This window comes from Papio anubis, chromosome 3 (genome assembly GCF_008728515.1).
Source record: "Papio anubis isolate 15944 chromosome 3, Panubis1.0, whole genome shotgun sequence".
Taxonomy (NCBI): Eukaryota; Metazoa; Chordata; class Mammalia; order Primates; family Cercopithecidae; genus Papio; species Papio anubis.
The window spans coordinates 184732104-184744562 of NC_044978.1; the positions used below are offsets into that span (position 1 = coordinate 184732104).

The 12459-nt window shown below is 34.5% G+C and overlaps 2 protein-coding genes across 2 annotated transcripts in view; both read right to left on the reverse strand.

Annotated features, from left to right (window-relative positions):
• Window positions 1-326: 326 nt before the first annotated feature.
• On the reverse strand, window positions 327-4468 carry LOC116274242 (zinc finger protein 718-like; the record flags this gene model as incomplete). The annotated part of the gene is given in 2 exon segments (XM_031664835.1): window positions 327-3916; window positions 3918-4468. Coding segments are annotated over 2 exon segments (747 nt in total), but the record flags the coding sequence as incomplete, so codon positions are not given.
• The window catches only part of LOC116274232 (zinc finger protein 718-like), a 30696-nt gene continuing 22361 nt past the window's right edge, over window positions 4125-12459 (reverse strand). The window contains exon 3 of the mRNA XM_031664818.1: window positions 4125-4797. Coding sequence (XP_031520678.1) covers window positions 4757-4797 — 41 coding nt within the window. The 3' untranslated portion in view covers window positions 4125-4756. The remainder of the gene's footprint in view (window positions 4798-12459) is intronic.

Below are 12459 nucleotides of genomic sequence, written 5' to 3' on the forward strand. Positions count from 1 at the left end.
CTGCATAACAAAATAAGTTTTGCTATGTCATAGAAAATTAATGTAAAATATTTCACATATCACTAAGTCACCAAGAAATTTCTTTCTTTTGAGATTGAGTCTCAGTCTGTCACCCAGGCTGGAGTGCAGTGTTGCCATCTCAGTTCACTGCAACCTCCACCTCCCAGGTTCAAGCAATTCTCCGGCCTCAGCCTTCCAAGTAGCTGGGATTACAGGCACCTGCCATCGCAACTGGCTAATTTTTGTATTTTTAGTAGAAACGGGGTTTCTTCATGTCAGTCAGGCTGGTCTTGCACTCCTGACCTCAGGTGATCCATCTGCCTCAGCCTCCCAAAGTGCTGGGATTACAGGCGTGAGCCACTTTGCCCGGCCTAGAAATTTATTTCTAAGACATATTTTCTTCTAAGAGATTTCAAAATTTGGATGAGTTTCTTCACATGGTAGTTATAATATGCAATCCACCCATATTAATGCTTTACCTATTCTAGCTTATGTTTCATTTAACACACTTTGTTTAGAATCTCATAAAATTTTTCTTTTACAGAGAAAAACAATGCTGACTGACTGAATCCTTTTACATGTGAACAGTAAATGACTCTTAAGTAATATAAATGTTGCATTGATAAACTATACAAACACCCCACTTAAAAACAATAATTTACCACATTAAAAAAAATCCAAACTTTTCATGAGAACCTAGAAAATCCATGTGAAATTACATGGCATGAAGAGAAGAGTGAAAAAACTGTAGCCATAACACAAATCAGGAGAAGGGCTGTGAGGTACACACAGCTGAGGATGAACACATAAAGACATCAAAAAAAAAAAAAAAAAAAAAAACTGAAGATAATTAGAATATAAACACCGAAATCTTATTTAAATTCAGAATGATTCACTTTTACAGCCTGGGAACAAATGTCCTCTTAACATGCAGAATTAATACCATTTCTTCACCACAGATATTTTCAATCTCTTACTTGGACCTACAAATAAACTCCAGAAAAATATTTGTACCTAATTATGGAGCATCTATTACACACCCTTCACTTTCTTATGTTTGTTCATTGCAATTATGTATCAAAACATCCTCATAACTTATAAAGTGTTCCCAGTACTTACTTGAATTGGCCCAATAAACTCAATTATGTCAATTATAAAAAGTGAAAGGAACAATAACTAAACAGCTTATATATGGTTCCCCAATTAAACAAAATGTTCTAACTAAATATTACATAATACACACATTGTGAACATCTTAAATTTATTTTGTGTGCTCTACTAAATTTTATAAAAATCATTCTTACAATTTCTGACCAGCTCACACAATAAATACTTAATGAAGCTAAAACAAAAAACTATGAGAAACAAGTGAATTGTATCACTAGCATGAGTACCAGACAAAACAGGTAATTTGCACAAGGAGATTCTCAACAATGATCCATTAGATTTTACAGTAATTAATTAAATACAAAGAAGATAGTATAGATTTGTTTCCAGAATATTTTAGGTTTTTATGTTTCTAATCAGTTATACATATTATTAAAAGAATATTTTTTGTCCCAACGTTGCTATTTTCTTTGGAAAATAGGTACAAATTTCCAAACACAATTGCTTGTTCTATAATTTTTTATACCTAAGGTTTATCTTAGAGCAATACATTTATATATTTATCTCCATGTAAATCAAAACTAAAAGTCTGTATGTGTTTGCCAGAAGAGAAGCCACATGTCCAAAGAAAAATATGGAACATTTAAAAAAATATGTATTCAGGACACAAAAATGTCTACATTATATTCTGATATAATACTGAATACAACCATAAAATTACTTGTAATAAAAAATAATTTAATTGTACATTTAAAAGTAAAGTGTATAATTGGATTGTTTGTAATACAAAGGATAAATGCTTGAGGTGATGAATAACTCATTTACACTGATGTGATTACATGTTGTATGCCTGTATCAAAGTAACCCATATATGCCATGAATATATACACATACCATGTACCCACATAAATTTTTAAAAATAAATTTAAATAAGAAAAATAATAAAAATTTAACATGAGAACAATATTCTTCAATTTATTTGCTGTTTAAAGCCACTGGAAAAAGAGATTGCTAGAAATGTCATTAAACTATGTTACTAAAAGTATACTGTTACCATTTTTTACCTATACCCTTGAGTAAGGTGGGATAGGTGAGAGTTGTGGCATAATAACACTTCATTCCAGACACAGTAATTTCAACACATTAGCAATTTTGTTGAATTTAAAAATTAAGTTCACACACAATCTTAAAAGATAATTTTAAAATTTACTGTATTTTATTACCTAAATGTACAATTGGTAAAACAATTTATTACTAAAATTCAGATTGTTTTTCTCTCACTACAATGCAGAAGAATATTACTTTGAACATGTACCTCACGAATCACGCAATGATATAAGTCAACCACAAAGATGCAAACATCATCTCATGCATCTTTCAATGTCCTTACTCATTCATGGAAAAGTTCATGAATGATGCCCACCTAAAAAGAATCACTCATACCTCTGATGCAACAACTCATCACACGCTTTCATATAAACAATAAGTTGAATCAGTATGAATAAATTTTAGAGTTGAATTTGCTTTTCAAAAAATCTATAACTTTTTCAAGTAAAAAAGTATAATTTCAATGGAATAACTTCAAAAATCTACTCCTTTTCAACTTATATACAAAGAAATTATCTAACAGTTTCGGCTTTGGAATTTTTTTATACTTAACACTGATTTACTGTAATGTTTCAAGTGTTAATGCCTTCTTCTTTCTACTGTAAATATTCTGACATTTAGTCTTAATTTTAGACTGAATATCTTTTCATATTTAACGCATCTACAAAATATCTTCTAGTATAAACCCTCTGGTATTTTTTAAGCTACAGTTTTTGAACAAATGCTTTTCCAAATTTATTATATTTGTAAAATTTCTTTCCAATATAAATTCTCCAATGTTGAAGAAATTTTGGGCAAGTGCTTCAGGGTTTTCTTCTAGTACGAAATATGCACAATAAGACCCATGATGCAAGTATAGGTACAACAACCATCTTACTATTTGTATTGTCCGTCTTCAGAATACTCTTCTTCACTTTTAAGACCTGTATTTTCTAATAGGTCTTTCAACAAACATTACATTTATAATGCTTTTATTAAGTACAGACTCTCTGATATTTAGTAACACGTGAGTAGGCATTAGTGGCTCTTCTACATTTTCCATATTTGTACAATTTTTCTCAAGCATAAATGCTATCATGTGCTAAGAGATATGAGCATTGGTTAAAAGTTTTGCCAACACTTTTAATATTCCTAGGGGTTTTCTTCTGTAGGAATTATAAATAGTAAGATGTGACAAGCATTTGAAGGCTTTTCTACACTTTTCATATTTCTATGGCTTCTCACCAATACCATTTCTCCTATGTTTAGAACAGATTGAGTTGTGGTTAAAAGCTTTGCCAAATTTTTCACATATGTAGAGTTTCTCTCCAGTATGAATTATGATTATAAAAGATTGAGGAAGACTTAAAAGCTCCCACATGCTTTACATTTCTAAAATTTTCCTCCAGTATGAGTTCTCTTATGTTGAGGAAGGTTGGAATACTGCTTAAAAGTACTCCCACATTCTTTACATTTGTAGGGTTTATCTACAGTGTGAATTTTCTTATGTTTATTCAGGTATGAGGACTATTTAAAGGCTTTGCCACATTGTGTACATACGTAGGGTTTCTCTCCAGTATGAATTTTTTTATTATTACGCAGGTTTGCAAACACTTTAAAGGCTTTGCCACAATCTTCACATTTGTAGGGATTTTTTCCAGAGTGAATTCTCTTGTGTACATTAAGGGTTGAGGACCAATTAAAGGCTTTACCACATTCTCCACGTGTAGGGTTTCTCTCCAGTATGGATTCTCTTATGTGTCGTAAGGGTTGTGGACCTATTAAAGGATTTGCCACATTCTTCACATTTGTGGGGTTTCTCTCCTGTATGAATTCTCTTATGTTTAGCAAAGTCTGAGGATGTAGTAAAGACATTGCCACATTCTTCGCATGAGAAGGATTTCTCTCCAGCATGAATTCTCTTATGTTCATTAAGGGATGAGGACCACTTAAAGGCTTTACCACATTCTTCACATTTGTAACATTTTTGTCCAGAATGAATTCTCTTATGTAAATTAAGGGTTGAGGATTGGTTAAAAGTTTTACCACATTCTTCACATATGTATGGTTTCTCTCCAGTATGAATTCTCTTGTGTTTAGTAAGGTGTGAGGACCGAGTAAAGCCTTTACCACATTCCTCACACTTGTAGGGTTTCTCTCTGGCATGAATTCTCTTATGTTTAGTAAGAATTGAGGACCGATTAAAGGCTTTGCCACATTCTTCATATGTGTGGGAGTTCTCTCCAGTATGAATTCTTTTGTGTTGAGTTAGGTGTCAGAGCACGTGAAATGATTTGCCACATTCTTTACATTTAAAGGTTTTCTCTCCAGTTTACCTTATGTTTGTTTGAATTTGAAAATTTATGAAAAACTTCAACACATATATTACATTGAATTATTTTGCTCCGGGTAGTTAATAAGCATTGGTTAATTCCATTTTATAACCACCTTTCTGCACCTTACACTCATTCACACTTCTACAAGTTTTTCTTAATTTTAAATTCTCATGTCCACGTTTCTCATGTCCTTTTTGTATAAGTTTGTGGAATGAATCTTCTATGCCCTACACTGTCCAAAGGTCTTGGGTGAAATGAGAACACACAGCTGAAAGAAATAAAAATAACAAATTATCCCACTTACTAGATTCGTGTAAATATACTATAAAGGCCAAGCGTGGTGACTCATGCCTGTAATTCCAGAAGTTTCCAAGGCCGAGGTGGACAAATAACAAGGTCAGGAGTTCGAGACCAGCCTGGCTAACATGGTGAAACCCCATCTGTATTAAAAATACAAAAAAAAAAAAAAAATGCTGGGAATGATGGTGCATGCCTATAATCCCAGCTACTTGGGAGGCTGAGGCAGGAGAATCCCTTGAACCTGGGAGGCAGAGGTTTCCATCAGCCGAGATCACATCACTGCACTCCAGGCAAGGTGACAGTGCGAGACCCCGTCTCAATACATAAATAAACAAGTAAGTAAATAAATATACTTTACAAATCTAATATATAAAATTACAAATCTAATATATAAAATTATACAAAGTACATCAGTAAGATGCTCAGTAAATACCACAGGACATAATTTCTTTACAGACATACATAACAAAAATACACTGACAAAAACGCCTTTGTGTGAAATCTATAAATGAGTTAACTGTGTGCAATGCCTCAGGTAAGCACAATGCCAAAAGCCACATAAAACACGAAGAAAAAGTGTGTTACATTTACCCACTGCAGCTCTTCCTCCCCACAAATACAGCATTGTGCCCTTAGGAGTAAACTGCCAACACCTGGCTTAATAGAGGAAAAACAGTGACATACATAGTCCTTCTTCTGGCTTTTGGAAATTATTACAAAAACTGGTTTCTGTCTCCAATACTACAGGGTGCTGAAAGAAATGGTGGTGAGTCTGCTGAGATCAAAGGTAAATGTTTCATGAGCAGACAGCTGTGCTAAACACAGGGAACAGGTAGAGCAAATGATTAGAGACCATAAGAAGAAACATGAGTGAACTCTTTTAACTGAAGAATAAACACAGAATTCTAGACAAGACACATCCTTACAACATGTATGGGAGGCTCCCATAATCTCTATCAAAGACAACTGGTTTCAGACTATGTCAGGACAAGGCAACATTGTAAAGACTGTGACAAATAGCTTTTAGTTAATATTCAAATAACAATGTTACAATGTAGGCAAAAAGGGCAACATGGCCCAATTTAAAAATTTGAAAATTTTCAGAAAACAACTATAAATAATGAAGATATTCAAATTTTAAAATTTTAACCTGAATAATGCTCAATGAGTGAAATAGAAACATACAATTTATAAAATCGGAAAAATAAGAGTATCAATGAAAACATTAAAAATATAAAAAACAAAAGTCATGAAGGTGAAAAATACAATAATGACTGAGACATTTTCAAAAGTAAAAAAAGGATGTAAAAACTGAAGATGCTCCACAAACTTATTAACTAGGATACACACAGAGATTTATGACAAGACACATATAAGCAAAGTTTCAAAAGTCAAAGACAAGAAGAGAATCTTAGGAGTTATAAAAGTGATGTGTCATTTATAAGTCTAGTCTTACAAGATAAACAGTGAATCTGTCAAAAAAAATTTTCAGATGTCAGGGAATTTGTAATATAAAGTGCTGAAAAAAAAAAAAAAAAGCTTCGGCCAGGCATGGTGGCTCACACTTGTAATCCCAGCACTTTGGGAGGCCGAGGCGGGCAGATCACGAGACCATCCTGGCCAACATGGTGAAACCCCATTCTACTAAAAATACCAAAAAAAAAAAAAGCCGGGTGTGGTGGCATGTGCCTGTAGTCCCAGCTACTTGGGAGGCTGAGGCAGCAGAATCACTTGAACCCAGGAGGCAGAGGTTGCAGTGAGCTGAGATTGTGCCCCTGGGTGACAAAGCAAGACTCCATCTTGAAAAAAAAGAAAAGAAAAGAAAAATAGCTTCTAAGGGGAATAATATAACTAGCAAAACTGTCCTAAAAATGAAGAAAAAGTAAAGACCTTTCAAGATAACCAAATGCTGAAAAAGTATATTAGCACTACATCTGCCTTGCAAAAATAAATAAATAAATAAAATTTTAAAAAAGCTAAAGCAAGTATCTTTCACTGAAAATAATATAATGCAAGAAAACAAAACATAATCATATGAAAACATAATTTTCTGGGAAAGATATGCACATACAAAAATATAAAGTTCTATGCCATTATCATGATAGCACAGAAAACATTTTAATTATTCTCCAAAATGTGAAAGATAAAAGCAAAAAAAAAAGTAATCATAAACTGTTAAAATGCAAAATGAAAAATATGGTTAGTGACATCAATAATAAGGTTGAGGGCAGATGTAATGAGGAAGAATTTCGATGTGCAAGTAAAGTTAAATTTTTACCAGTTTAAAATATATTATTTTAAATTTAAGAAATTTTATGTAATTCCCAAGATACCAAATAAAAAAGGATCTTTAGAGATACTGAAAAAGTAGGAAGGGCCTGTCAATACAAAAATCAAAAAGACACAAAGGAAGACAGAAAATAAGGGATGAAGATAAAATTATCAAGTAAAACAATAAAATAACATTAGTAAGCCTTTCTATTTCAGCAAATTATTTAAATATTTATGAAGTAAACTTTCCATTCAAAATACATGCATCGAATAAAAAAATTTTAACAATTAAAAAAAAGATCCAACCTGCTTTTCTACAAGTCACTTAAAATCTAATGATTAAAGGAGACAAGATGAAAAAAGACATTTCATGCAAATGACCAAAGAGGTCAAAATTATATTACACAAAGTGCATCTTAAGTGAAAAACTGTCCTATTTCATAAAATATGCCTTAACTAAAAGCTTATAAGAGACAAAGGACATTAAACAGTAATAAAAATGTTCATTTACTGGAAACCTACGACAAATGCATGTATATATATATATATAAATGTGTGTGTGTAACTCACATTAGCGTTTCAAATATATAAAGCAAATACTGACAAAAGTAAAGCAAGATATACAAAGCAATACAATTATACTAGGATATTTTGATATCCCAATTTTGGTAATGAATAAAACAAAAAGACAATATTCATAAGGGAACAGAAGACTTGAAAGCAGTATTAAAAAATTATGCCTTACAGAATTGTAGAAAACACTGCTCAACAACAGCAGAATACACAACCTTCTCAATAGCTCATACAAAAGTCTTCTTGATAAACCATGGGTTAGACCACAAAAAGACCCTTAACAAATTTTTTAAATTAAAATTTTACAGATTACTTTTTATGATCAAACTGGAAAGACAGTAGAATTAAAAAAAAAAAAAAAAAAAAAAAAAAAAGTAAAATTAAAAAAAAAAAAAAAAAACGGAAAATCTTACATAATTATAGAAAGTAAAAAACATACTCTTTAGCTTGCTCTTGTTCAACGTTTAAAATATTTAATATTATGAAGCTGTCTGGACTGCTGAATGTAATATTCAGATTAAATGCAATCTCTGTCAAATTTCAAACTGAGTTTTTCCAGAAATAGAAACAGCAACCCTAAAATTAGATAAAATTTCAAGAGACAGTATAGCGCCAAACGATCTTCAATAAGAAAAACAACAAGGCTCAGTGCGGTGGCTCACACCTGTAATCCCAGCACTTTGGGAGACTGAGGTGGGTGGATCGCCTGAGGTTGGGAGTTCAAGACCAACCTGGCCAACATGGAGAAATCCCATCTCTACTAAAAGATACAAAATTAGCTGGGCATGGTGGCACATGCCTGTAATCCCAGCCACTCAGGAGGCTGAGGCAGGACAACCACTTGAACCTGGGAGGCAGAGGTTGCGGTGAGCTGAGATTGCACCACTGCACTCCAGCATGGGCAACAAGCGTGAAACTGTCTTAAAAAAAAAAAAAAAAGAAAAGAAAAAGAAAAACAACAATGTTGGAGGCATCACAGCTCCTGATTTCAAAACACGTATAAAGCTAAAAATTAAAACAATTTAGTATGGGTATAAGCTGAACAGCTAGATCCATAAGATTAAATCCAGCACAAATAAAAACTCTCATATACATGATCAAGAGGAGCAATTTGTACACTCATAGTTATTGCAGCATTGTTAATGAAGCAAATAAATGAAAGTAATGCAAATGTCTCATCAGATGGATAAATGTAATTTGAAATATTAATATTAGTTTTTTAGAAGAAAAAAAGTCTAATGAAATAAAAATAAATCTTAATGAAATTGTGCAACATGAAATAAGTCAGCCACAAAGAGACAGAAACTATATGAATCAACTTACATAAGATATCTAAAACAGTCTGAATCTGAAATAGAATGCAGTTGTTTTTGTAAAGTGCCAGAAAACAGAAATACATAGTTGCTTAATGTGTAGAGTTTTAGCTTTGCTAGATACATTCTAGAGATACAGTGCACAACAATGTCAATATAATATGACTAAACTGAGTATTAAAAATGTTTAAGATTGTAAAGTTTGTTTTTTGACAATTAAAAATAGTGATATCTAAAACAGATACAGAGGTAGGATAGCTTTTGAAATTATCCTCTAATCACAAAAGTGCTTCTCCCACACATAAAAATAAAATTTACAAATAAATAGAGGGTAAAATTAGAAGTATTTCAATGACAACTCACCTAGACAGGGTAAAATGACCACTGTATACACACAAACAGAACAAGTATACAACTTACAAGCAATGCAGGAACAATACAAATACAGATAAACAAACACAGAGACTTATATTGGAAATAGATATATCACTGATGCATATTTGACTTGTGCTCCACACTGTATTATTCTATTTTCATACTACTGATAAACATACCCAAAGAAAGAAAGGTTTAATGGACTCACAGTCACATGTGGCTGGGGTGGCCTCAAAATCATTGTGGGAGGTAGAAAGTGAAAGGCACATCTTACATGGTGGTAGACAAAAGAGAATAAGAACCAAACAAATGGGGAAACCCCTTATAAAAACCATCACGTCTCGAGAGTCATTCACTACTGTAAAACGGTATGGCAAAAACCACCACGATTCAATTCTCTCTCTCTGGGTCCCTCCCACAACACATGGGAATTATGGGAGCTACAATTCAGAATGAGATTTGGGTGAAGACACAGCCAAACCCTATCATTTCACCCCTGGCCCTTTCCAAATCTCATGTCCTCACACTTCAAAACAAATTATGCCTTCCCAACAGTCCTCCAAAGTCTTAACTCATTTCAGGTTAAACTCGTAAGTCCACAGTCAAGTCTCATTTGAGAGAAAGTAAGTCCCTTCTACCTATGAGCCTGTAAAATCAAAAGCAAGTTAGTTATTTTCTAGACACAATGGGGGTGCAGGCATTGGGTAAATACACCCATACCAAATAAGAGAAATTGGCCGAAACAAGGAAGCTAGAGGCCCCATGCAAGGCCAAAATTCAGCAGGGCAGTCAAATCTTAAAGCTCCAAAATGATCTCCTTTGACTCCATGTCTCACATCCAGGTCACATTGATGCAAGAAATGGGTTCCCATGATCTTGAGCAGCTCCACCCCTGTGGTTTTGCAGGGTACAACCAGCCTTCTGGCTGCTTTCATGGGCTGGTGTTGAGTGCCTGTGGGTTTTACAGGTGCATGGTGCAAGCTGACAGTGGATCTACCATTCTGGGGTCTGGAGGACAGTAGTCCTGCTTCTCACAGCTTCACTAGGCAGTGCCCCAGTGGGGACTCTGTGTGGGGGCTCCAACCCCACATTTCCCTTCTGCACTGCCCTAGAAGGTCTCCATGAGGGCTGCAACCCTCCAGCAAACTTCTGCCTGGACAGTCAGGCATTTCCATACATATTCTGAAATGTAGGCAGAGGTTTCCAAACCTCGATTTTTGACTTCTGTGTACCTGCAGGCTCAAGACCACATGGAACCTGCCAAGCCTTGGGGCTTGGACCCTCTGAAGCCAAGGTCTAAGCTGTACCTTGAGCTTTTTTAGCTATGGGTAGAGTAGCTGGGACATAGGGAACCAATGCCCTAGGAAAGGCGGGGCTAGGCCCAACCCATAAAATTATTTTCTCTCTTAGGCCTCTGGGCTTGTGATTGGAGAAGCTATCACAAAGTTCTCTGAAATGCCCTAGAGACATTTTCCCCAGTGTCTTGGTGATTAACATTTGGCTCCTCATTACTTATGTGAATTTCTGCAGTGAGCTTGAATTTCGCTTCAGAAAATAGGTTTTTCTTGTCTATCACATCATCGGGCTAAAAAACTTCTGAACGTTTATGCTGTTTCCCTTTTAAAACTGAATGCTTTTAACAGCACCCAAGTCACCTCATGAATGCTTTATGGGTTAGGAATTTCTTCTACCAGATACTCTAAGTCATCTCCCTCAAGTTCAAAGTTCCATAGATGTCTAGTGCAGGGGCAAAATGCCACCAGTCTTTCTGTTAAAACATAGCAAGAGACACCTTTACTGCATTTCCCAAGTTCCTCATCTCCACCTGAGAGCACCTTGGACTGGATTTCATTGTCCATATCATTATTAGCATTTTGGTTAAACACATCTCTAGGAAGTTCCAAACTTTCCCACATTTTCCTGTCTCCTTCTTAGCCCTCCAAACTGTTCCAACCTCTGCCTGTTACCCACTTCCAGTGTCACTTCCACATTTTTGGGTGAAGTTCCTGACTCTACTGGTACCAATTTACTGCAGAAGTCCATTTTCACACTGCTGATAAAGACATACCTGAGATTGGGTAATCTATGAAGAAAAAGAGGTTTAATGGACTCACAGTTTCATGTGGCTAGGGAGGCCTCAAAATCATGGCAGAAGCCAAAAGTCATGTCATATATGGTGGGAGGCAAGACAGAATGAGAGCCAAACAAAAGGGGAAACCTTATAAAATTATCAGATCTCCTGAGACTTATTCACCACCATGAGAACAGTATGGGGGAGACTGCCCCCATGACTTAATTATCTCCCACAACACATGGGAATTATGAAAGCTGTAATTCAAGATGAGATTTGGGTGGGGACACAATCAAACCATATCACTGTCTTACAGTGTACACAGTTGAATATTGTCATACACAATTACAATATCAAATAACATCCTTACCTTGTCCCAAATTTCAAATAAAACATTTTCTGCTTTTTTTTTCTGTTTAGTATATAGATTTGTCAGTATATAGATTTCTGTTCAGTATACAGATTTGTTCAGTCATAGGTTTGTCAAATGTGGCCTTTATTGTGTTGAGCTACATCTATACCTAATTTATTGAGTTTCTTAAGTCACAAATGCATGTTGAGTTTTGCCAAATGCTGCTTTGCATCCACAATAAAAAAGAGATGTCTAGCAGCAAACGTCATTAAAAAGCTGAACACTCTACAATGAAAATGATAAATCACTGATAAAAATCTGAAAAAGACATGAAAAACTGAAAGATTTTTATGCTCATGAATTGAAAAAAATATTAAGAAATTCGCTATACTACCCAAGGTGATCTACAGATTCAATGCAATCTCTATCAAAATACCAATGACTTTTTTCAAAGAAATGGAAAAAACAAGCTTAAACTTTATAGGGAACCATCAAAGACCCCCAAATAGCTAAAGAAATCCTGAGTAAAAAGAATAAAGCTGGAGACATCACACTACCCGACTCCATAATACACTATAAAGCTACAGTAAGCAAAGGAGCATGGTTCTGGCATAAAAATAGACAGAGGACAGTATCCAGTGAGCCCAATAATAAATTCATGAGCCTAGAGCCAAG